Here is a 26650-nt window from a genome sequence, read left to right on the forward strand (position 1 = left end):
TGGTAAGGGGTGTGTATGTGTGTGTGTGTGTGTGTGTGTGTGTGCATGTGCACTTGTGGGCGTGTGCATACACCTATCAAACCAGGGAATATGTAGCTGTGTGTATCTATGCATGTGGGTCTCTTTATTTTTGAGTAAACACCCTCTTTTAGTAGAAAACACAGAAAGAATTTCAGACTCTTGGTGTTTTTTCCCCAAATCCTCAATATATTCTCTGTTTCCCAGAAAATAAAAATCAATGCAGATAGGATTGAGGAACATTAAAATTTACATGTAATTCACCTGAGTATGTTTTATGAAACCTACCAGCAAGGAAATAACTTACATGAGCCTTACCTTGTTAGTTTGTCTAATTAGTATAAAAAGTCTTGAAAAGAATTTCCAGTTGGCATTATTACTACATTGAACTACCCCTTTGAGAGCATTCTCTTACAATGCACAGAAATGGATTGTCTACCTCATGCAATTAGTTACAAAACAACTGGCATGTGTAATCAGGGGCCAGTTTTTGTGAATACAAAACATTTGCATTGCTCAGAGGTAGTTCTTTGTTGTAATCACCTCTTTGGCAACTGTTAATTTTTGCAATTAAGAACAGAGGGACTTCCCCTCTGAAAATTCTGCCTACAGTGGAAACTCTATGAAATGGTTTTGTGGGTAAAAACTTATGTTTCTCCTGACAAATTCTGACAAGACCTTCAGAACACAGACATGGGAAACACATAGAAACCAGACCGTGGTTTCCAAAGAGAAATGCTGTGAGCTTTTTGATAGATGGAGAGGGGTGACCTGGGAAAGAATTGTGACACATAAAAAGTTTCTGTGATGTGAGTCTCATAAATTTGACTTTCGAGTACAGATAAAGTCTCATTGGAAATTTCTGTGCAGGAGGTTAAAGTGAAACTTTGCTGATCAATGCATATGACCCAAGGGCATTATTTGTTCCTTTAAACACCCATAGATCTATTTGATCTTTCTTGGCCTAAACTTTGATTCGACCAAGAGGCTGGGGAGCAGGGGTGAGGGCTGCCGAACTGGCCTCGCTAGACCCTGAGCCTTTATGCCTTCTTTTGTGTCAACCAACTTTTCATGATTCTTTTAACTCTGGACATTGTAAAGATTATTCGGCTCCTGATAGGGCAGAAAATTACAAACACCATATTGCTTTAATAACCAATGTATTTGGCTGGAAATATAACACAATGAAAAATTGAATATTAATATTTTTTCTGGGGACATCTTGGGAGTTCTTTAATCGCATATAAGCAAAAAATACAAATCAGACTGTTCTCAGGCAGGACTCCCAGTGCAGCAGGCACCAGCACCAACTGGAGAGTCTGGTGACACACAGATGACGGGCTCACCCCAAGTCTGATTCTGTGAGTCTCAGTGGGACCCGAGAGTCGGCATTCCCAACAAGGTCCCTGGGAAGTAGATGTTGCCCCTCCAGAAATCACGTTCCAAGAAGAAGTGCTGCAGGAAAACCCCAAGTGTGACCTGTACACTGAGGACAGAGACAGACTCTAAAGAACTATATGGTGATACACTGGGTGTCATAGCTGGGATGGGAGAAAGCATGCTTTACAGTCTCGCACATCAGCCACTAGAACAGCATGGCTGAAGAGAGGGAGATGGAAAAGGGCAAGAAACATCAAGAGGAACTTGTTGGAAACATATTTCCTATTTGTTAGTAGGGAGAAAAAGGACTGACAATATTTTGGTAATCCCCACTGGCAGAGTAATAGAAACGTAATTAAGTATAGCTTTTCAAAAATCTGTTCAATGAATCTCAAACTGAATCTCCCAGAGCACTCATGAGTTTTAGGATGTTGGGCAGATGCCTAAAGAAGTCCTCTCATTTAAGTGATGCCAGCAATCACTAGCAAGTCTCAGAGGAGATATTTCCAATGAGGGGAAAGGCCTGTCCCAGCAGGAAGCCACAGCAGGGCATCTCCAGCAGGATGACTGGTTGGCCGTGAGGTGGAAGGCTGAGGGGAGGACAGGGCGAGGCACACTACTGGCTTCCCCCTTACCTGCCCCAAACCCAAACACCCAAGTCTCTGTCTTCATCTCTTTATTATCATCAAATAATATTTATTGAATTTACTCATGCATGTGGCCCTGTCTCCTTCCATTCGGCTCAAATTTTCTTCCTCGCTTCCCTTTCTCTTTTTGGCTTGTGCTCAATCTACTGATTTTTTCCCTCTGGCTGCCAACTGTGAACATCGTCCCACCCACTCTATCAAGGATTTTTTTTTTTTTTTCCAGAGATGGCTCCAATTGCAGATGCAATGTGCCCCAATGTCATTTTTCTCATTCATAGGCAGGGATCACACTTATTGGACAGAAGGAATTGATCACACAGGGAAGCACACTCCAACTGTGCCCTAAGAATATTAAGTAATAACCAGAAGGAATTTACAGATGCCTGTATTTGTAAATAAGAATGGAGGGAGGGGGCTGGTGTTGTGGCTCAGTGGTTGAGTGCTTGCCTCCCATGCTTGAGCTACTGGGTTCACTCCTCAGCACACATAAAAAAATAAATAAATAAAACAAAGCAAAGCTATTATATCCATCTACAACTAAAAAAAAAGAATGGGGGGAAGAGAGGAAAAGAGATGGGCATACACACACACACACACACACACACACTGCTGATCTTCCTTCTTACAAGTTTACAACTTCCCTTTGGAGCAGCAAATGCTAAGGTTCTTTGGATGCTGGTGATAAGCATACACTAAGATCTGATTATGAGGCTCTGACCAGCCCATATGATGGACCTCTCTATTCACCTTACCTCATCCAGACATCGCTCATACTGCTCTCTTTGATTTTCATTTTCCAAAGCCAAGGCTGAATTCTCCGCCTGCAGTCAGGTACAAAAATAACACAAATGAATCAATGGAATGCTCTGTTGTGTGACAACTCATTCAATACATTTACTAAATATATCTCTTCAGGATCCCAAATAATCTTTTAGAAGTACCTATGACAAGTTCGCTCTAAGTACTATTATAACTATCTCAGGAATGACTTCTGCCTTATCAACTCTCTCACAAAAATACATTATAATTTTAGGAAATGCAAAATTTGATATTCCAAACAGGTAGAAAAATCAAACCATGGCTTGATGTGAGAGTGTTCCATAGAAAGATTACAATGTTTATCTCATTCAAGGAAAATGTGAATGTAAGAAATGCCTTAATCTACTTCATTAAGACCTGTCACAATCTCACAGGCTCTTATTTGTTGAGGCCACAGAAAAGAATCTCAGGTAAAGTCATGAACAAAAGCCGAATTCTGAAATGCTAACCAAACATGTTATTTTCACTGTTATTCACTGACATTTGAACATCAAAAGACAATGAGAAATGCAAGACTTGAACTCGGCTTAAGCCTCCCTCTTCCCACCATTCTTCTTCTAATTACTGCTTTCATGCTCAGGGCCACATAGGTATGTGAATGCTGAGTGTGGTGACTACAGAACTGCGTGGAAGAGCAAGAAGGGGAGACGTGATCTGGAAAAGCAGATCTTTTAGAAGGAGTGTGAAATGGTGGCGTGAGAGCTGCCCTCCATGTCTGGGGACCTGGTTCCAGTGTGGCGGCAGTGGTCCTGTTTGCACCCTGAACTGTGCAAGTCAACCCTGCCCAGAGCTGTGACAATGATCACCTAGTCACCTCCCAAGAAAACAGCTCTACCCATCTCTTCACTACGGCCCTCCTTTGCATTTGGCAGTGGTGCTCTGAGTCAGTGTGTAGAAAGCACAGTGTATTTTTAGATGGATATAGATTAACATCTTTCTTTCGTAACTTCTCTGTATCCATTTTCTTTTACATTTGGAGATGATAATTCCAAACTTATGATTTACAAGAACAGTAGAAAAAACTCCCACACACATTTTGTCAGACTCACTAATCATTAGCCTTTTGCCACCTCTGCTATATCATTCTCTTTCCCTTTCATTTTTTCCCTGGACCTTGAAAATAGGTTGCAGAAATGACAGACAGCCTTTACCCCTGAACACTTCTGTGTACTTCTGAATAACAAAGACATTCTCTTGCACGATCATAGTCTAGGTGTTGATTTGAGGAAACACAATATTAATAGAGCACAACAATCTAACATACAGTCCATATTCCAGTTTCATCACTTGTCCCAACATGTCCTTTATAGCACTTTTTTCTAATCTATAATGCTATCCACAATCATGCTTTGTATTCTAATGTCATCATCATTCATCCAGTATCCTTTAATTGGAAGCGATTCCTATGTTTTTCATGTTGCTTTTTTCCTTCCTTCCTCCTCCTTTCCTTTCTGAGTAGAGGTCATTTATTGTGTACAAAGTCCCTTAATTTGGGGTTGTCTGAAGTGTCCTCATGCACACATGGCAGGAACAGTGACCTGTTTGATGCTGGGTCCTTCCGCATGCATCGTATCAGTCCAATGTGAGCCACGCATTCCATTACTGGACCTGTTGACTTTCATTACATGCTGAAAGTGGAGTCTGCCAAATCTCTGCTCCATAAAATCACCATTTCCCCTCTTATAACTAATAAGCAATTTTGATGGAGATATTTTGAGGTTATAAAAATATCCTATTGCAGGAAAGATGGTGGAATGAGACAGACATCATTACCTTAGGTACATGTATGATGGTTGTACTTTGTGTACAACCAGAGAAGTGAAAAATTGTGCTCCATTTGTGTAAAATGAACCCAAGAGCATTCTGTCGTCATGTATAACATGATCAGAACAAATAAATTTGAAATATATATAAACAAAAAAGCAGTATGTAGAGAGCACAGTGTGTTTTTCAAAGCAGGGGCATTGACAGGCAGAAAGAGACCTGATAAGTCTGATCCTAAAAAAGGGGAAAGCCTGTGAATGCTTTATTTCTAGTGAGACACACCAAAAGGATTCAGTGAGAAGCTTCTTCAGGAAAACAGGATGAAAATAGGGAAAACAAGTTGGGGCTTGGCAGGTTATGCCCATCTCCAGGTGGCTGCATTTCAACTTAGGGCTGTGAGCTAAGGCAGGGCGCCAGCATGACCTGGACTTTCTCCAATGGGGGAATTTCACCCAGAAGTTCCCAGAAAAGCAACCTCCCAGCCTTATGATGGTGCAAACAAACCCATAATTCATACATGGTTTCCACAGACCTGTCCATGAAAGAGGTCCTGGTTCATGATATTTATATTCTTTTTCTCTTACGAAGACTCTGTATTTTCCCCTCTATATTTGTTTTAATTTTAAAAAATCAGTAATGTTTAATATGATCAAAAGATTGTAAGCTCCATGAAGGCAAGTCCTGCTTCCATTTACTATGTCCCTAGATTCCAGTTCCAGAAGTATAGTGAATACATAAGAAATACTTTTAAAACTTAAAAAAAATCCTATTGCTCACCAAAATTTCACCTATTTTAGCAACCATCAATAAGTTCTTCTTACCTGAGTTAACTATTACTTTAGCTGCAAATGGTGATTTCTAACTCCAGTAGTCACCCTCATTGTGAGGTATACATTTCAAGAACTCCAATGGGTCGCTAAAATTGAGGTTAGTGCTGAACCTATATACAGCCTGCACTGCATAATGATATTTTGGTCAACGATGGGTCCCCTATATGACAGTGGTCCCATAGGTTATATCATGAAGTGACATCATGTCTTAGCTTATGTAAGTGTACTATTTCCACAACAGTAAAATGACACATTTCTCACAATGCATTCTTGTTATTAAATGATGAATTATTATATACTATGTTTTTCCTACGTATGAATGTCTATGCTAAATTTTAATTTATAAAGTAGGTACAGTTAGAGATTAATAAACTCACTAAGAATAGAATAGAACAACTGTAACAATACACTATAACAAAATTACCAGCATCACTACTCTTGTACATTGGGGTCCACATGAAGTCATATAAGGGCTACATCATAACAACCACTGTGTTACTGCAACTGTTGATCTGACAGTCATGACAGCTACCAAGTGACCAATGGGTGGGTAGCACATTAGGCGTGGATATGCTGGACAAAGGGAGGCTTTTGCTACTGAGGCAGGGTGGTGTGAGACTTCATCACGTAACTTTGAATGGTTTAAAAAGTATGAATTATTTATTTATGGAATTTCCTACTTAATATTTCCCTACCCCAGTCTATGGAGGGTAACTGAAACTGTGGAAAATGAACCTGTGGATAAGAAAGACTACAGTACACTTAGGAATTTGTATTCGAACATAAGTATAATTCCTGTTTAACAGTATGTACACATAAAATTTATGTATTATTCAGTCACAAGCCATTATGGTCAATATTACTTTTGATGCTCAAATTGCCCCAGCTTTGGGCAGGCAAGCCCCTTTAAGCTGGACTCCATCATGTTGACAGGTAGCCATTATTTTTAAAACACTTTATTTTCTGTCCCTGAGAGATATTCTAGACCCTTTCTAGATATTCTTGCCTTTTACTTGCACTGTTCCTGAAATAGGCCATGTCTCCAAGGAATCCTACTTCATTTGAATTGGAAAAAATGAAATTTCAAAGCCACAATCTGAGTGTGAACACAATTGCCAATGAAGGAGCACGGCTTCTAGTTGTTTCCAGTGGAAGCACATCTTTCACCTTCTGTCCACAGAATTCTCCCTGCATCCTTGCCTTCCCCTTTTCATATCCGCATCTTCGTGTTTGTATGGTAAGAATCAGGGCTCTCAATATCATTGCATTTACTGGGGTGTCCCTTTCCACCGTGTATACAAACCTATTATGCTACAAAACAACAACAACAACAACAACAAAACAGTACCAAGAAGAGCTTGCTGTTTGCTTTTCTTCAGCAAGAAGGTATGTAATAAAAACCCTGTGTTCAGAAGATACTAGACTGGTTCTCCACCTTCATCATTAGAATGGTTATGTTACTCATTTGAAATTCTATTTGGCTCATTGGTTTCCAATAATATACAAATTTAATTTCCTCCTCTTCTTGACTTCATTTTATTGTTTTGAATATGTAAAACATTAACATGATTCTGAAAATAAAAGCTACATTGAGAGACATAGTCAGTGAGATTTCCCACCATCTTCTACCCATTCCTGTTTAACTCTTATACTTTCTTTACTTTCATCCTCCCTCCTTTTTCTAATCTTGCTTTGTCACTGTCGAGTTAAAATCATGTCCTTTGACTCCCTCCTTCATCACATTTGTAATGTAATTACTCTTCTTTTTCTTACCTTGTTTTAGTTGCATTTTTTTCCTGTTTTATCAGAACATGATCATGTTTCACATAGGATTCTTACACCTTTGTCCCTATCCTTGTTTTGACCTCTTCAATGGACTATGATTGTGGTTGGTGGGTCTTATATTCTCTTTTAAAGCATTTGAAATTTCCCTTCTTCCTTTTTTCCCTTCACAACCACATCTCCAAATTGTACATCATTTTTTGCTCTTTACCTCCTTCTTCCCAGACATATTACACTCCTGAGACTCTGCCTGAGGATTGCACGCTTTTGAGCCCTATCTTACAGTCAGCACTTGGACCCTGGCACCTGTGATCAGTGTTGACCACGTGGTACTGGATTTTCTCATTCTGGGTGACCTTTCTTCTTCTCTTTCTTCTATCATCATCCCCAGGCACACAGGCTTACAGCAGTTCTGTGGGTATCTGATCTTTATTTTTCTACTTACAGTAATTTGAAATCTGTATGTTCTCTAGTTCTGATAATGAGCAGACATGGGCTAGTGTGGTTTTATGTTTCTTGGTGATTTGAATATTTTCTTTGGCAGAGGCATGAGAAGTTTCAGATTTAGGCCAGTTTTTTATCAGTTTAATCAACAAACTTGAGTAAAGTGACTGAATCTGAATGGTCAGAAGAAATTGGGGAAAAGTTCACCTGAAGGTAATCCTGCCATCTGGATCAAGGTTAGACTGTCTCTACCTACTCATAGCTCCAGTCCCAAGACGTGGACACTCTATTTCTTCTTCAGGGTTAGTCCTTGTCCCTTGTTCCTCTGGGTCTGCATCCATGTTCTAGCAATGGCTCCATCATGGCAGTCCCTCAGGTAGGATCCTACAATGTTCCCTCCGTTCTCACCTCAGACAGATATCTGCCACATAGCCCAGGCCTTCTGCTCTCAGGGTGATTCTTGCAACTTTTTAAGCACTTGTTATACTTAGATGGTTCCTTCTCCACCCAAACTAATCTGAAAGCTTTTCCTTTCAAAGCTTTCCTTAATCCATGTTATTTTCTGCATGGATTGCTTTTGGCCCTTGCCACTGAACCCATACCTGCAGCTGGTACAACGGCTTAGTCCTTCCCCCAGGACCGGTGGGAAGAAAGGTTCCAGGTTCCACTTCCATTTGCTTGCAGATTACTAGGCAATGCCAGGGTGTGTAACCTTTAGCAAGTTACTTAACCTTGTTGAGTTTACAGCTCTTTAGTTAATAAACGAAGGGAACAAACTAACCAACCTACAAAGTGACTTCTAGTTCAAATATTTGGATAGCATGAATCGCAGAAGAGAGTGCTAGCATTCCAGTTCTATAAAATCGCTGCTTTCATTGGAGAAATGTTGCTCTGGTGGGATGTGCTGGTATTAGTAAGGAAACAGCACAAAGGATAACAGGAGGAGATAATGGAGAAGAACGGCAATGCCAGTTTATGCTATTTTCACTTTAAATGTCTTGGAAAAGATGTGCATGGAAATAAAACTGAAAATGGGAATTTATATGGGATGTCTATATCTTGCTCCTACTCATATCACGTTGCAATAACACAACAATCGATCCATTCAGATAATTACCATCATTATACCGTTTACATTACTTGCTACACGTTTACTGCTCTGACAATCTATTACAGCCAAGCGAATTAAATACCTAAAGGGTGCTGGTGAACACACAATAGTCACATTTATGGTTACTGTGTTCAGTTACAGAGACCAATTTAATTGATGTAATCCTATATATCCCAGGGGATGGTGGAGATATTAACAATTATGCCAGTGAAGTTAAAATAATCTTGAACTCATGATTTTCTTTAATCCATTTGCATTTATTAGAGATTCAGGATTAACTTGCTTCCAACATGAGACCACAAGGGGAAAAAAAAAAAACCAGAAAAACCTCTTAATTAAATGAGATTTAAAGGAACAGTGAATATTTGTATAAGAAGAGACGGGAAAGAATAAGGCAGAAAGGGAAAGGAAAGGAAAACACCTAAGGACCACTACTGAGAATTACAAAAATTACAACACAAGTCTTTTTACATTTTGAATAAGTATGTTATTAAATCACTATACCCAAAGGGTACAATTAGGGCATTCAAGTACATGTAGCAGTGGATCCCTGTGTTCAATCTCATCGTCCATAACAATCAAAAACCTTTGCTAGACTTTGTGCCTGGCTTAGAGGATTTCCTGCTCATAGTGGCTTCCCCAAGACTCCAAATTATGGTGATCTAAATATACTTTTGGTTTCATCTATGAAATCCTTGCAGGTCCTTTTAAAACAAAAAAAGCCTCAGAGAGTAAACCCAAATTGTTTTGTTTTACTGTGGTATAGGAGTCTGAATTAATATTTAAAAGGAACTATCGTTTTTAGAGGTTCTGCTCTGTAAATAAATGTGCTGACCCAAGTTTACAAATGATCCAGTGAACTAATGGTTTTAAACCATGCTCTACATTACTTTTCCGGATGCATATTATGTTTAGAATCCTTTTACACTTTTCATTATATGTCCTTTTCTATAGGTAGTTGACCAAAGGTAGAATACTTCTGTGTAAAAACTTCCTGTATAAGGTTAGAGAGGGTAGATATGATCAAAGTACAACATATGAAGGTATTTAAATGACACACCGAAACCCATTAATTTGAACAGTTAATGTGCACTAATAATTAAAATATAGATAAATAAAAACTAAAAAGTTCCCTCTGCATAAAGTAGCAGCTCTGCAGTAGGCCTTCCTTTTCTTACAGTCTGCCCGACTCATTCCCGAGAGCTTATCTAGCTGTCACTCCTTAGCATATGCCAGCTCCTGAGCCAAGCCTAGCTCTTGCCTATTTCAGGAAGGTCTCTCTTTTTCCTTTGCTTCTCTTTTCCCTTTGGCCTTTCTAAATCCTATTCAATTTTTGTGGCTTGGCTCACATCTGCACCTACAAAACTATATATGAAGCACATATACCAAAATTTTAAAATTCTGACATACAAAAATGTGAAAAACATCACAAAGAATTTGCCTATATCATCCATTCAGATTCCCTGCTGGTTATCTTTTAGAATTCACACCTCTAAGAAGCTCTCGGGTGTTGCTGCTGCTGTTGTTGTTGTTGTTGCTGCTGGTGATGGTAGTCTGGGGACCACACCTGCTTTATTGTTTGTTGTATTGTCTACTACAGTATCTACAGTTTCCAAGCTGACACAACAACAACAAAACAGTATGTGTATACATGTCATAAGTGGTAGAATATTTACAATTTACATGTTGCTATATTGAGCAGTACAGGAAACTGTGTTTTGATCCTCAATTATCAATGTTACTTGAATTTATTACTAGTATTGTCATAGATCACAGATGGTTGCAAATACTTTGTGATTCATCTCCTTGAATCTTGACTGCATTTATTGACTTGCTTAAGCAATAGAATGTGGATACACAATCAGTCTCTGGACTTTGAAGGCTAGAACCTGTGTTTTGCAGTTCCTACCTGGTGCCTCTTAGAAATCTAGCTCTTGGTGTCCCGAACTGTCATGTAAGACATCTGAATGTTCTGAGGTGGTATAAAGATGAAGCTATGTGGAGAAGCCCTTCAGGATGAGATGTATTGTAAAGAGAAGCACTGGGATACCCGAAGTGAGAGTAAAGGGCACATCTTGGAAATGAGTCCTTCAGTCCAGCTGACATCATATGGACTGGACATGAACTCTCCATTTATGACCTTCCTATATCTCCATCCCACAATATTGTGAGAAAAATAAAATGTCTGTTTTAGACTTAAAAGTTTGGGGTAGTTGATTACATAACATAGATGGCTAGAACAACTACATTTAGGACACACACTTCAACATGAATGCTCTGCACATTCATTCAGTTATTCACTTCTTAGTATACTTTAGGGGCTATGCTGGATTGGGTGGGTGGTCATGAATACGTATAAAACAGAATGGGCTACCACAAAGATTGAAATAGTCTAGTAAAGGAAACAAATTAATATTTTTGCAATGAAAGTTACAATGCAATAGAATCTGGGAACCTTGTCTATGTGCTCCCCGCCCCTCCCCACCCCCCCAAAAAAATTAATGTAACTGACTTTGGATGAAGTAGGAAACATGTTCCTTGGGGAGGTGACTCAGCCCAGTTAAGAGGTTTTCAAAACAACAGTCCTCATTGAAATAGATGAAAATAGTGTAGCTTTTAACAAAATATCAAGAAAATGACATTTGACTTACCTATAATTTAGCTACAATTTAGAAGTAAAGTATCCAACCAAGCTAGAATTATGGGTGTCAATATTATTAAATTATTGTGAAAGTAGATAATGTTAGGCTCCAGTCAACACCCACTGCAGCGGAAACCTTGACTTCAATGAACAAAAGAGACCAAAATTATAATGTATCAATGAAGTTGGCAGAAATTACGCAGGGATAGAGCAGTGTAAAGGAGGGAAGACGGCGTCCTCTGAAGAGACAGAGAGAAAATTAAGTCTAATTCTCAATAGTTAAAAAGGTTGCAACCTATGGCTTTCTCTGCTGCAAGAACTGGTCCCTCTCAGTACGGCCGGCATCTTCCAAGTTTGCTAGAAGCCCTTCAATTCAGCAAAGGCAGGTCAGAACAAGATAAGGAAAAAGATATTTCCCTAAAATCATGAGAATCAAGAATCAGAGTCCTGGGCTGGGGATGTGGCTTAAGTGGTAGCGCTCACCTGGCATGCGTGCCACCCGGGTTCGATCCTCAGCACCACATACAAACAAAGATGTTGTGTCCGCCGAAAACTAAAAAATAAATGTTAAAATTCTCTCTCTCTCTAAAAAAAAATTAATTAATTAATTAAAAAAAAAAGAATCAGAGTCCTGTGGCACCCACCTCAGATCAGTCAGCCAGCCAATGATGTTGATGCCACACCAACATACGTAGTCTGTGGCTGGGGAACTTTAGATTCAGCCTTCCAAGCAAAGTAGAGATTCTCCCCAAATAACCCTAAGGACACTGTCATCTGTTGTATTTTGAAGAGTTGAATAGAAGCACTTCATAAGGCAATCTCTGTGAACTTCTAGAATTTGAATTCTTGGATGGAGCTTTAGATCAATGGCTTGCAAACTTGAGTGTGCATCTGAGTCACTTGGTAGGTTGTAAGCTGACAGGTTGCTGGGCGCCACCCCCAATTGGTGTTGGGTTTAGTGTACCTAAAGGCAGGTTGCAAGAAAGAATTCACACCTCTAAGAAGCTCTCTGGTGATGCTGCTATTGTTGTTGCTGCTGCTGGTGATGGCAGTCTGGCGACCACACTTTAAGAACCAATATCCAGTAGGGACCAACCTCAGAATGAAGGCAGCTGTCACTTCTTTATCTCCCTTGCTACCATTTCTGTGAACTACCCAGGAGTCTCCTACCGTTTCTCTGAACAGTGGGTGCACACCATACAATTCTGTACTTTTCTTTGTATTATTTTATGTATAGTCTCTGTTTCTCCCCCTAAGTCATTTTCCCTTATTGGGGGAAAATGGCGCAAGAAGATACATCACCACGGACATGCACATTTGTGTATGTGTGTAGAAAGGGAAAATGAGTGTGGTCTGAAATATATGATTTAATATTAAATAACACCTGGAAAATAATAAAAGATAATAATACTAGTAAAAAGCAAACTTAAAAATTATCTTGCCTGTGAGGATGTACAGGAAGGGAATCGTCCTATGGAGCTAGTGGGCTGTAGGTGTAGTAAGAAGAATCCTGGGAGGAACCTGTGAGCATCTGATGGGTGGCAACAGTGCATTTCGTAAAAATCCTTTAATTTTTTTTTAATAATACAAAGAGAGCTAGCCTTTGAAGTTAAGTAGGTGTTTATCTGGATCTTGGTACTGCCTCTCCTTTTATTACCTCAAGCAAATCTCTGCGTCTCTGCTTGGTTCCTCTCTGGGAAAAGGGAGTGATAATAAAAATCCATCACCATTTGGGATTGAATGAGATGCTGAACTGAAAATGTATGGACACAAAGTCTGGCCTGCTGTAGATGGGTTCAGTGAACATTAAGCTTCTTTCTATCTTTGCAAAACAAAGGTATCCCTGCTGATACCTGGGCAGCTCACATGCTGCAGAAGGGAAGATAGCCTCAGCCAGGGGAGAAATGTATCTGTTGAGTAAGGAAGATTTCATCCAAGAGAAGTGTAGCCAGGGTCCTTGGAATGGGCACTTTTAAAAATAAAGACGATTTTTTTTAAACTTGAATACTGCATGTTTTTCTTGTATTAGTGCATTACAGTTACACGTAACAGTTGGGTTCGTTTTGACAAAATCATGTATGCGTGAAGTTGCTTTTTTTTTTTTAATTTTTTTTATTGGTTGTTCAAAACATTATAAAGCTCTTGACATATCATATTTCATACATTAGATTCAAGTTGGTTATGAACTCCCAATTTTACCCCAAATACAGCTTGCAGAATCACATCGGTTACACATCCACATTTTTACATAATGCCCTATTAGTAACTGTTGTATTCTGCTACCTTTCCTATCCTCTACCATCCCCCCTCCCTCCCCTCCCATCTTCTCTCTCTACCCCATCCACTGTAATTCATATCTCTCCTTGTTTATTTTCCCATTCCCCTCACAACCTCTTATATGTAATTTTGTATAACAATGAGGGTCTCCCTCCATTACCATGCAATTTCCCTTTTCTCTCCCTTTCCATCCCACCTCATGTATCTGTTTAATGTTAATCTTTTCTTCCTGCTCTTCCTCCCTGCTCTGTTCTTAGTTGCTCTCATTATATCAAAGAAGACATTTGGTATTTGTTTTTTAGGGATTGGCTAGCTTCACTAAGCATAATCTGCTCTAGTGCCATGAAGTTGCTTTATTCCATTTCAGTCCCTGGTGGTTCACCCACACTTCCCCTCCCATCCTCCTTTCCCTAATCGCCTTCCTCTACTCCACTGGGCACTTTTAAATAGCTTCACATAGAGATCAGCTTCAGACACTGGCTCCTTTAATCTCCACCCTCCCTTTCCTACCCTTTTCTCTTCATTTCTCCCCCACCACCTTACTCCCACTTCTAGGGGCCTATTTATCAACAATTCCCATAGAGAAACCTGCTCTCAGACAGAGTACCACTTTCTTTCACATTCAGATTCAAAGGTGTGATAAGGCACTAAGAGGATTTGCATGCCAAGAGATGATTAGGAAATAAACCTTTAATTACAGCATTTTAGGTGTTAGAAAATAGGCAGTTTTGCAAGGGGTGGTCTGGGATACACAGCACTTAATTTTTACATTGGAATCATATCATATCACTCTCTTATAAAGCCTACAACTTGCTCATGACAATTTTTTTCAATGCCTTAATATAGCTGAAAAGAGCTTTGTACTATTCAGAGTTCTTCCCAAACTGTACAAACGAAACAGCCATCTATTGGAACGGTGCATATCTGAGCCAGGTACCTGCCCTGTGCTCCCATAGCATGCTGTATACCCTTAGTCACAGTGACCACCACATTGCACAATGGCTCATATCTTCCCTGTTTGCAGAGTGCTTGAAATATAGAAGGGACCCAGTCTATTGTAACTCTGAACATTTCCATATGCATTTCTTACATAAAAGAAATGCACGCAGTACCTGTGATTTATGAAAAGAAAGGATAATTGGTTAAGGGACATGACCACTTCTGTCTTATGCTTCCAAGTTTCTGCCTCTCGTTTGTACTCATACTTACACTCATGCTTGGTGTCCCGGTGGATCACAACAGTTGCTGATACCATTCTCTTCCCCACTTCTGGCTCCTATGCTATAAACATAACCAAAGAGTCCAGAGAAATCCCACAGACTGACATGGGTGGAGAGAAAAAAAGTCTTGCTGAAACACTGACACAGGGCAGCTAGGCACATGGCCCTGAAGAGAAGAGCTTGTTTGTAACAGCCTAAGTAGTCAGGGTTCCTGACATTCCCACCTTAGCAAGATGACAAATTCCTAGCCAATAGCACACTGGCAAATGTTTAACAAACAGCCCTTTGGGAGAGAAAAGCCATGCTTTGTAACCTTTGCTAATTTCCATGATATAAATACTGCCACTATGACTGATTTTAGACTACCAAATGCAGTGCTTGGAAGAGACATTCCAGCATCCTGTCATGTATGTGTGTGTTCCTCCTATATTAGGATGCAGAACTTAGATAAGCATAAAATGTAAAAATAACTAGGCTATATGAATTATCTTTATAGTATATTTTGTACAAATGCAAGTTTCTATATCTTCATAATAATTGCTGTGTTTAACAATCGGCTCATGACATTCTTGAAAAGGTAACATTGGCTGGTCTGCGCTGGCTTCAGCACACCATGGCTCCTCTCCATCACAGACTTGAGAACAGGTCTCAAACAGTGGAAGTGCACATTTGCATCTGCCAATGCGAAGGGTTTCCTGACTGCATTCTGCTTGAGATTTCTTCTAGGAACCTACTTATTCCTTCAGTGAACACTAGTCCTCAGTAAGGATACCAGTCCCTTACTATCCTCTCCCTGTTTGTGAGAGCACCCTAAAAAGCCACTTGACACAATTAGGTTTGGAAAATTGAGGGTTTAGCTCCATGAAGCTGTCAGTACGCACATCTCCTCCCTCCTTCGAGAGGTTGCTTCCTGTCTCTACATATGCCAAGGTGAACAACACTGACCACCTCTTCACCCTCACTCTGCTGGAAGAGGAAAATTGATCCATTCAGCCTTCAACCCACTGTGCTTTTAGTGTTAGACTTGTGCTGATTCAGGGAAAAGAGGCTGTTATGCTTGACAATGTGTGTTTTTAAAGAATGGTACAAACATTTCCTTATATTTCATTGGCCAAGCATTTAATGACAATGCCAAATGATACTTACTACAATCCAAAACTTCCAAAATTTTAAATATTACAAATGTGAGTTCAAGATGTAACAAGGGGTTTCCAATTACAACAAAAGCCACCAATTCAGGTACTATAAAAGCCTTTGTGAAAAACAACATGTAAACATATTTTATGCCTCCTGTCCCAAGGGGGCTTGCAGAGATATCAAATCTATACCTTTCAAGCTAGGATGGAACAGAATGACTTTTTTGATTTTGGAAGCCTCATAGAGAAATTTCACTGAACTGAAAAATGTGTAACGATTGGATCACACTTTTGAGTATAGAAATTTATATCATTAGCCATCTGGTATTTTAGAAGTATCAGTATTAAAAACTTATTGATTGGCAGAAGATAATATTTATTAATTTATGGACCTTATTACCTCATTTAATTGAAGGTCCTTAGACATTATGGGGCTGGGTTCCATCCCTTTTATACATGAAGAGACTAAGACTCTTTGTCAATACATATCCTTTATGTTATAGGGTGTTTTCCTTCCTTTTCATAATCTTTATTAATAAAGACTTAATGAAACATTTTGAAGAACAAAATGTAAATAATGGCTTGAGACATTTCCAAGAAATCAGGGAAAGTATCCTACTCTACCAAGAAGAACATAATCCAGATTGGGGAAAGTTTGAGATATTCTCCAGGAGTAGGCAGGGCTCCTTGACCTCTGAACTACAGGGACTAAGAGAGAAACAAGAAAAAGCTGAGAGTTTGCGCTGTAGAAATCATCTCACCCCCAAAAGGAAGTCACTTAAAATGCACATTAAAACTACAAAGATAAAGCATCATATAACCTCTGGATTAGAATAAATGACACAACATTTTATGGCAAGTGTTGGTGAGCATATGGAACCACAAGAACCTTCATGAGCTGTTGGTGGGAGTGTAAACTAGTTCACAACTTTCAGGATAGTTGGGGTCAACCTACCGATGAAGAAGATTCTCACAGCTCCTGATCCAGCAGTGCCAATTCTGGGAATAGCCTACAAAGCATCCGGACACATATACCAGGAATATTCATAGTGGCTTTGTGATTGCCACCTCCCAGATGAAAATAACCCAGTAAAATTAGTGGTACAATGGCTATTTTGTGGTCTATTTTCATGATGGAATATTATATAGAAAGGAAAAAAAAACATGAAAGAGAGCCATGTGTGTAAATGAATAAACCTTGCAATGATAACATTGAGTGAAAGGAAGAGGATGCATATTTTAATAATAAACACACACATATGCAAACATGTACATAAGCACATGTACATATTCATATATATATATATATATATATATATATATAGCCACATATGGATATGAAATAAAACTATATTTCTTGATAAAGCAAGGAAATGATTATTATAAAAGTCACATTAATGATTATCTCTTATGGGGAGAAAGGAAGCTACAATAGGAGGGATTTTTCCAGGCTACTGGAAATGCTCACTTGTTGATCTGGTAGCAGCTAATCATTTTTTGCTTTATAATTAATTATAAACAATTACACATATACATTTTACACCTTTTGTGTAAACATTGTTTCTCTCTCACATATTTCCACACTCACAAATAAGTAACAGAGCACTAGGCAAGGCCAGAGAAAGTTCTGGAAGGGCCTCTGTGTATAGAGCATCCCAGAGGCACTAAACTAGGGTCTGTGGGTGGAGAACAGATGAGACCATTAAGGATGAAGATAGACAGGCTGAAGAAGCCAGATGCTGAGGCAAAGGGACACAACCAAATAGGTATTTGAAGAAACTAACTCAACAAGCCAAAAAGGGAAGGATAATCTGTCCTGAAATAAAACAACTGCACTGCCTCCTTTTGAGAGAGAACTTCGAAGTGATCCTTCAGCTCCTAGCCCATACCTGGATGAGGAGAGCTGAGAACCAAAGAGGACATGGAGGTTTATATTCCAAGTCTCTGAGAGGGCGATAAGCTCTTCAATGGAAATAGGGAGCAAAGTGAGATAAGGTGCTATTGTAGGTTTTTAGAGAAAAATCCTATTTTGTGCTATGTAACGATTCCTCACCCCACTCCTACAGAGGAGAGAAAATCACATAAAGGTAGGAGCCTAGTTCTTAAGTGAGGTTCACATGAAGTCACAATGACCCCTCTTCCCTGTCTTTCACTCTTTGCTGGTTTTCATAAAATTGCTTTGTTTAGGGAAGCCGATGGCTCACTCTAAAACTCTCTATTCTTTTTAGCAGAGAATATTGTCCCTTTGCTTCAGAATTTATGAGGAAAATAGGATTAAAGAGTTTGCAATTTAACTGAATTATCAAGCTTCATCTCTGGCCTCCTCTCCCGTTATACAGATATCCTGGAAGGTGGTGCAGTAGGTGGGCAGTATGGGTCCCAGAAGGAAGGGACCCACAGAAGCCTGCCTTCTGCCAGGTTCCCCTTTCCCATCGGCCTCCAGCCTCAGTGAGCCACAGCATCTCAGGGTCAGGTGCCAAGGAAAATGATTCTGCACCCTCCCCCCAACCTCACCCTGGCCCCCAGCAATGAAACATAGCACCCTTAAGGTTAGAGAAAATGTGGTTTTGTTTCCTTGTTGCTTTGAGCTGAAACTGTAAGGACATGGAAAACCCTTTGACTTGTTTCTGTCTTTTGGCATCCCCAGATTCCCTCATTAGGATTCGACACATCTAAACAGAATCCAGCCAGGAGAGATCTGACCCCTCACTGGTGGCAATCCTCAGACTAATGCCTTTGTAAAAATAACCATCTGGGCAGTTTTGTGTATATGAAGCATGATATAAACTCTGGGAGATCTCTAGCCAGGGGCTGGAAGTGCAGGTCAAGTGTGAGACAGAAGCCAGGGATAGAGCATGGCTGTAGCTATGACAGAGGAACATGGGGACTAGGGAAATGATGATGACAATAGCCCCTGACAAGTGCTGCGGTTACTATGATTACTAGGTGCTACACTTGATACTCAGAAATTGATGGACTTTAATCTGTGTAATTCTTTCAGCAAACCGTGGAGAAGGTAACTGTTGTTATCCCCACTTTACAGATGAGCCATGGGAGGCTGAGAGAGGTCTATTAGGTTTTGTCAGCCCACACAGACCTAACTGAATCAGCTGTAGTTCAAGTAAACCCCATATTATCCTGAACTTCCAATTGTTGGGCTATCATGAAGAATGTGTTAAAATGAATCCCCTGATAGAAACCATATTCCCCGTTTGCAAGTCCAAGAGCTAAAAGGGGATGGGTGATGTCGTGCTTTTCTGCAGATAATTGGCAAGACACGGCATGATTTGCTTCGGAAGCCTTCGGGAAAGAGGAGAGCTGACACATTTATATACCAACCTATTTCCTCTCATTTTAGCTTCTAACATTTCCCAGGTTGCTTTGCATGGGTGAGTGGGAGGGAGTTGGCAGATACTCTCAAGCAGTTGAGGCCTTGAGATGATCAGGTTGAGGGGAGCTACAGTGAGATCCTTTATTGAGGGCTGAATCAAAGAAGAGTAAATACCTCAGCGTACGCTCAGTTCACGTGCAATAACAGACATGTGGGCTGGGTAGCTGGCAGCCATCAATTTTATTAAAAGATTTTTTTCTGTTTGAATTACACATAATTCTACCAGGATAATACTGAGTCATGGTGCGTACCGTGTACTTATCCAGTGATACAATGAGGGAGGTATTTTATACTGAGATGACAACTTAGAGATATTTTACATTTAAGAAGAGTGTGATTGCAAGAGACCTGCGTTTTTCATTGTAGTTTTGCAGTTTTAAAAACATTTTCAGCAGTATGTTGTGGCAGAGAAAACAGCCAGTAACATATGGTTCCAAGCTCTGGAATTTACTTACTGTGTGACATTGATCAAGTCACTTAATATCTCTTGGCATTATTTTTTTTCTCATAATCTCATAGGATCACACCATTTCCAAAATCTTTTCCAAAGTATAAGATCCCAGGTTTGTATGAATTTATATAATAAGTATGCAAAGATAAATAATCCTACTGTCATAGATGCTTAAACTTTAACTTACTTCAGAGTTCAACAATCCCTTTTGCAAAACTCTAAACATAGATGGTACACACTTATTTCCTTCTCTGAGTCCATGAGGCATTCAACCAGCTTCCACTAGAACCCTCGTTTAGCTGGCCTCCTTTCTCTAAACCAGACTTTGATGCAATCTGTTGAGCAGAGAGGAGTGTAACCAAACCAGAATGAAGTCTCATTAAGACAAACATGGATGAAATGTCAGGCTGTGAACAGCAAAGCTTATTTCCATGTCTCAACAGATGGCTGAGAAAACAATGTCTTGTTGATCTGGTTAGAACAGATTAAATACAAAGAGCCCGTCTTTATAATAAGGGTGTATATGTGCAGTAACGGTGTGTGCTTAACAGGCTTGCACATACATATAAACCAGGGCTTCTCAACCTCAGCACTAGTGACATTTTCTGTCACATGACTAGTTTGGGAGGCTGTTCTATGCACTGGGGAATGTTCAACAGCGTCTCTGGTCTCTATCCACTATATAACAATAGCATTGTCCTTGCTTCATTTTGACATCAAAGACATCTCTAGACATTGCTACAATGTCCTCTGGAAGGGATACATATACATACACAAGCATACATATATATGCACATATTCATATATCCACATGCCAAACAATGATGTCAGATACTTGCATGGTACTTTCAACTTCATGAATGCATTTTCTAAAATTTTAGAGTTTGAAGGGATTGGGCTATCAAATCCACTCACAGAATTTTATAGATGAAAGTAACTGCAGCCCGCAGGAAAAAAAAAATCAATGACTATACCTCCAGCCACTCAATTTCCTTTTTTTCTTCTTAGACATAAAAATAACAGCTGGAAGAGATCTCAGTTTCATTATATGCGGTCTCTATTTTATAATCAACAAAACTAGACCTCTACTTTTTGTTTTTCTTCTCTTCTACCCATTACACTGATCACTGAGGTCTCCTCCTCTGGCAGACGGAGTATTAAGTAGATCTTAATTTTCTCCTACAAGGTGGTAGAATTTGTCCAATTACTGGAAGAGATAATCTTTCTAGAGCATGTTCCCTTTGATAAAGTAGGTGGCGACAGGTTGAGACAGCTCCAGGCTCAGGTCTCACACCCTCTGAGTTCCACGTAGGTCCCATGGCAGCACAATTATCTAGTCAATTGCTCTGGAGGGGACATCATCTTGAAAACATGACCAAGTTCACACCATTGCAATTAATCAGACAACTGCTTCAGCGTGATGGTGGCTAGCGCCTCACAGACTTTTACTGTCTCTTTAACCTGGGGAAACACTGTTCACATTAAGGTTGAACTCTATTTACAGAGTCCCACATTTAGATGCTAATTAGAAAAATAATACCCAAAATGCAATCCTGCTTAAATGCTTCACCTCTGGGTGGAAAATCATTAAGTAAACAACACGTTATGTGAAACAGAACTTTGTCAACAGCATATATTTGCTATGGAAATATACTTAAAATACCTTATTAAATACTGGACTTCCCACCTTTTTAAAGCTGTCCTAGAATTGCTGTCTTTTAAAAATGAAGATTTAGGGACAATTGGGACAGGACTACATACAGAATTTCTTTCAAAGAACAAAGAGCAGAGTTGCTTTGTGCTTTAATTGCATATAAATACACATCGGGAGCTTAAAGAGGCTGGTTGAAATGTACAAATACTAGTCCCAGATTTTCAGCTATCATATTACATCATCTTCAAATGTTTGAGAGCACAGATAAGACTTGTTTAAACCTCTAGTTGGCATGCTTTTTGCTTCTAAAAACCAAAGCTTCTATTTCTACGAGCATTGGGGCTATGGGTTCCATAGATTTTAAGGATCCCTGAACTTTTGTTCAGATTGGATTTTCCATTTACCAACATCCATATACATAAACAACTATTACTGGGAATCAGGACTATAATAAACCTGGTTTTGAAGCACAACAATCAAAATAAACCTATGTTTAATCTGTATTTGTGAGCAGTAGAATAAAGTCTTCTTAAATCTGAGAATGTCAATTGTCATTCAAAGAGCAATCACAAAATGGCTCAAAAACGAGCCATCCAAGAGAGCAGGAGGCATAGAGGAAGCATTTATGACACGGAGAAAAGGGGAAAAGAAGGCTGATAGGAGGGATGTCCACTTAGAGCTCACTGAGCAGTGCAAACCTCTGGTAAGTATCACTGATAAAGGTCAAGGGGAACAGAGTTATGACAGTGAACTTTAAAAACACTGACAGGAAACACGAGTGCAGGTTTCCACAGCGCTGCTTGCTGTTCACATAAAACCATTAGTCCCTCCAAAGGAAGGGTTATTGATTTACAGAGACACTCATTTGTCACATCTTGTAAAGTACATTAATAGCTGAAGGAGTATTTCAAATATACTCAGCAAATTTGCCTTCTCACTTGTGTGCAGCCTGGGTTCCTGACTACAGGAGAATTGGCAGTGTGAAAGACTCCATTCAAGAGCAAATCAACAACTTCACAAAAGGTGGAGCCTTCTGGGTCCTTCCTGAGTTCTCAATGAGAAGTTGCCCTCCTGCTGGATGGGCTCAGTGGGGTCCTGGGTCTCCTCATATGAAGGGGACATACAACCCAGGCCGAGGGGGTTTGCAAACACACAGTCTATAGATTGCTCACCCATAAAGTTCCCTGACTTTCCATGAAGTTTGTCACCTCCTCTTTCATGGGAGAACCAGGTTCCTGCCCAGTGCTATGGATAAGGAGCAGTGTAGAGTCAGAATGGGAGAGGTGGCTCTGCCTACATGGGTTTGAATTCTGGTTCCACAGCTTCTCAGCCCTCTTGCTCTGGGTGGGTCACTAGCGCTCTCTTAATCACTCAGTTTCCCAATCTTTAAAATGGGGATAAAAGGAATGTCATGATCATAGGTTATTGTGAGGCTCAGATGGGTATGTTACAGGCGAGCACTGAACAAAAGATGAGTTCAAGGCCATGCTGTATTATAGAGCTATAGCCACTGGCCATGTGTGGCTATTTAGGAATTAACTAAAATAAATCCTCAAAATTCATTTCCTCAGCTACACCAGCCACATTTCAAATGGCCAACAGCCATATTGGGCTAAATGACTGCCATATAGGACAGCACAGACTGAGACATTTCAACAATGTGGAAAATTCTACTGGATAGCACCATTCTAGAGGTGCATGTATTTTTACATTTTATTAACTAATTCTTTATAGGCATTGTCATTTAATCTGAGGCACAGGCCCGTGTTGGATAGTTACTGAAAATTATTAAATGTGTTCACTTGAGAAGTATGTTGGCAGACTTCAACTCATCACATTTTTATGACATTTTTTTTTCCAAATCATGTTTTCAATGTTATTTCTATTCATTATCACCGTATCTTTTGAGGTAAATATATTATACACCTATAATTTTCCTCTCATAGAGAGGAGAAATAGATGTTTACAATATCTATATTCATGAGAGCAATGTTTAGCTTTTGGAGGGTTTTGAGAATAACAAACAAATTAGGTAAAGAAGGCTACTCGGGAAAGATGAAGTTCATATTTTAACTGTTTTAAAATTAATAAGAGTTTATTGGAGGAAACTCGAGAAATAAACAAAAGGAGGAAGAAAGCCAGAATTTCTGAAAATAACACAACCTGTAAGTAACCATCATTAATATCACCTGCTAGGGGAATAAAATATGCATATTTTATTCAAGTTTATTGGGTGATGATTTTTTTTCACTTACTATAAGAGTGGATTATTTTTCCACACCATTAAAAATTATTGGGTAACAAAAATGCATAAGATTATATTTGGGGGCTCTCTGACCCATTACTCAACCATTTCTCATTTTTGCTATTAAAATTAATGTTGGGAATACTGTATTTGTATGTAACTCTCATTTTAAGTCAGGGAGTATTTCTGGGGATGGAGCCTTGCAATTAGAATTAGTTCCTTCTCATTGAAACCTGGAGACATTCTGAGGCACTCTGGATCCACGCTAGCATTATGCCTTTTGGAAAGGCTACATCGATTTTCATTTCCCAGGAGTGCCCATGTGTCACTGGCCTTCTCAAGCACCAATTACTACCATCTGAACATTTTGCCGATTTTGTACACAAAATATCCTCTTTTGTTATTTCACTTTTTATTTCTTTGATTGCACAGGGGGCTACATTTTCCCCCTGTGCTTACTAACTAAGGTATTTTCTATCCTACAAATTGTCTCTTCATGTCTTTTGCCCAGTCTTCTGTCATAAATTTTCTGATATGAATTTATGTTGAATCATCATATATTAAAAGTTTTAGTTCTGGTATGTTTTCTGTTTTCCTTTAATTTCATCTGTGATATTTTTATGTTTATGACTTTTAAATTTTTATAAAGTCAAATCAATCTTCCTTTTCCTTTGTGATTTCCTTCATTGGTTTTATAATCAGAAAATCCCTTTCCCACTAGAGAGCAATTAAATAGTCACTTTTGTTTTCTTCAAGTCTAATAATGTTTTAACTGTCTTTTTTTGTGTGTGTATTTTACCTCTCTAAATCTGGGGTTTATATTATGTTATGCTGTCAGGTATATATCCTATCTTATTTTCTTTCTGAATAGCATTATGACTGTCTTAGAGCATTTATGGCAGCAGATCTGCTTTCTGGTTACAACACCATATGTCAATGATAACTATGAAATGCCTAAATATAGGAAGATATACTGCAGGATGACGTATTCTGTTTTATCTATCTTATCCAGAACCATAATTTCATGAATTTAATTACTTTAAGTTCACACCATTGTAATTATGATAGTGCAAGCTGGCATTGGTTACACACACACTCTCTCTCTCTTTTTTCCCCTAAACATTTCTTAGCCTGGTTTCTCTTTTCTATGTGACCTACGAAAGCATCTTAAGTCCTTCCCATAGCACTCCCTTAATCCAATCGATTTTTTCCCTTGTAAAAAAATTAATTTAACCTTTAAATTATTTTAGGAAGAAATAGCAGTTTTGCAGTATTTGCCCTTCTCATCCAGGAACATGGTATGTCTCTTTATTAAATTCTGTTTTATTTCTCTCAGTGAATTTTATAGTTTTGTTTAAATGGGTTTTGTACTTTTCCTTAAACAGTATTTTATGATCTTCATTACAATTATATACTGGGTTTCCCCCAATTATTTTTTTGAGCATTATTCCTCATATGTAGGAAACTACCAATTTTGGGGCTGCTTCCCTATATTCTTTTATTAATTCTAATGTTTTCTTCCAATTGATTTTCTCAGCTTTGTACTGTATACAATGTCATTTGCAAATAGTTTTTTTTTTCAATAGACAGGGTATTATTTCTGATTCTTATGTGAAGGAAGGATTGTGGCAAAATTTCTAAAACAATGTTAGAGCTAAATATGATGATTGCAGATACCAGAACTCTTGACAGCAGCTTTAACTATTGAAAGTTATACTGGTGACAGTGACCAAATGAGGATTATTTTTTTCTTTGTACTATAAAGGAAGTATACTTTTGGTTCTGGTTTTCCTACAGTTCTAAACAGGAATTGGTTTAGAATTGACTGGAAAACTTCTGACCTATCATTTTTCCAGAGTGAAGTTTGGTTTCTGTGCACTAGATTCTAGTATTTGCCCATCTTTTCTCAGGTCTAGAATAGCTAGGAGAGCAAGAAAATTAGCAAATACTTATTTTCCCATAGACCATCTGACAAGAGAGACTGAATTCCAATTTAACTAGAAGAAGGACAAATTAGCTGTTAATGGAAGAGTCAATGAAACTGTAGAAGCAGATGGCTCTTTTCCAGATGAGGGATTATACTATAAAGAGGCTTGAAGGGTTTGGGATTGTTGTTACCACCACACAAAGGCAATAGGGACCTTGTACTTCTACAGAAAATTTGGTTTGGATGTTGAGACTTACAATACTGCATATGTATGAAAAAGATGTGAAAAGTTTACTGCTGATACAAGGGAATTTTCTCGGGGGTATCAGTGGAGACTCCGAGGCCCATTTGAAATAGCTCAAAGAAAGTTAGAGCTCAATGATTTACTGCCTGCCCCAAACCAAAGGAGGAAGTAACTGAGCTTTCTTATCAACTTTCCCAGACATAGGGTGCCAGGGGAAGGGAGCTAAAAGAGGTCAGCAAACATCAGAAACAAGACCAAATTCAATATTTTAGCTTAAGCTAAAGAAGTAACAGAAGGATGCTGATCTCATGATGGAGAGAGAAGGCAAGGAAACTGATGGCAGTTGATCTCAGGAGTTTGGAGGGCAGCCAGTAAATTGTTGCCCTTCCACACAATGTTCAAAATTGTATATGAAAGGTATTCAGGGCACAAAATAAATTTCTTTCTTAACTTGAATAATTTACTGTTTTGAAGCGTATTTCCTCAATTTATACCATGTACTACCATTGTGACTGTTATAACAAAATCAAAATCATTGTTATTGAAATTACAAAAGAATATTCAAACCATGCAAGAGCAGAAACACAGGGAACTTAGCCTCATCCTAACATTCTGGTAAGCAGAATTACCTAGATCAGAACTGTAAAATCCAAAGGGGAAGGTTTTTAC

At 39.0% G+C, this 26650-nt stretch overlaps 1 protein-coding gene across 11 annotated transcripts in view; it reads right to left on the reverse strand.

Moving 5' to 3' along the window:
* Nckap5 (NCK associated protein 5) overlaps positions 1-26650 on the reverse strand; it is a 969537-nt gene that overhangs the window by 203179 nt on the left and 739708 nt on the right. For all 11 annotated transcript variants that reach the window (XM_046447215.2, XM_046446521.2, XM_058581637.1 and 8 more), the window contains one exon: positions 2798-2866. In XM_046447215.2, the coding sequence (XP_046303171.1) occupies positions 2798-2866 (69 nt within the window). The remainder of the gene's footprint in view (positions 1-2797; positions 2867-26650) is intronic.

Source organism: Marmota monax, unplaced genomic scaffold (genome assembly GCF_021218885.2).
Source record: "Marmota monax isolate L192 unplaced genomic scaffold, Marmota_monax_Labrador192_F-V1.1 WCK01_AAM20220418_F8-fsc00154, whole genome shotgun sequence".
NCBI classification, from domain to species: domain Eukaryota; kingdom Metazoa; phylum Chordata; class Mammalia; order Rodentia; family Sciuridae; genus Marmota; species Marmota monax.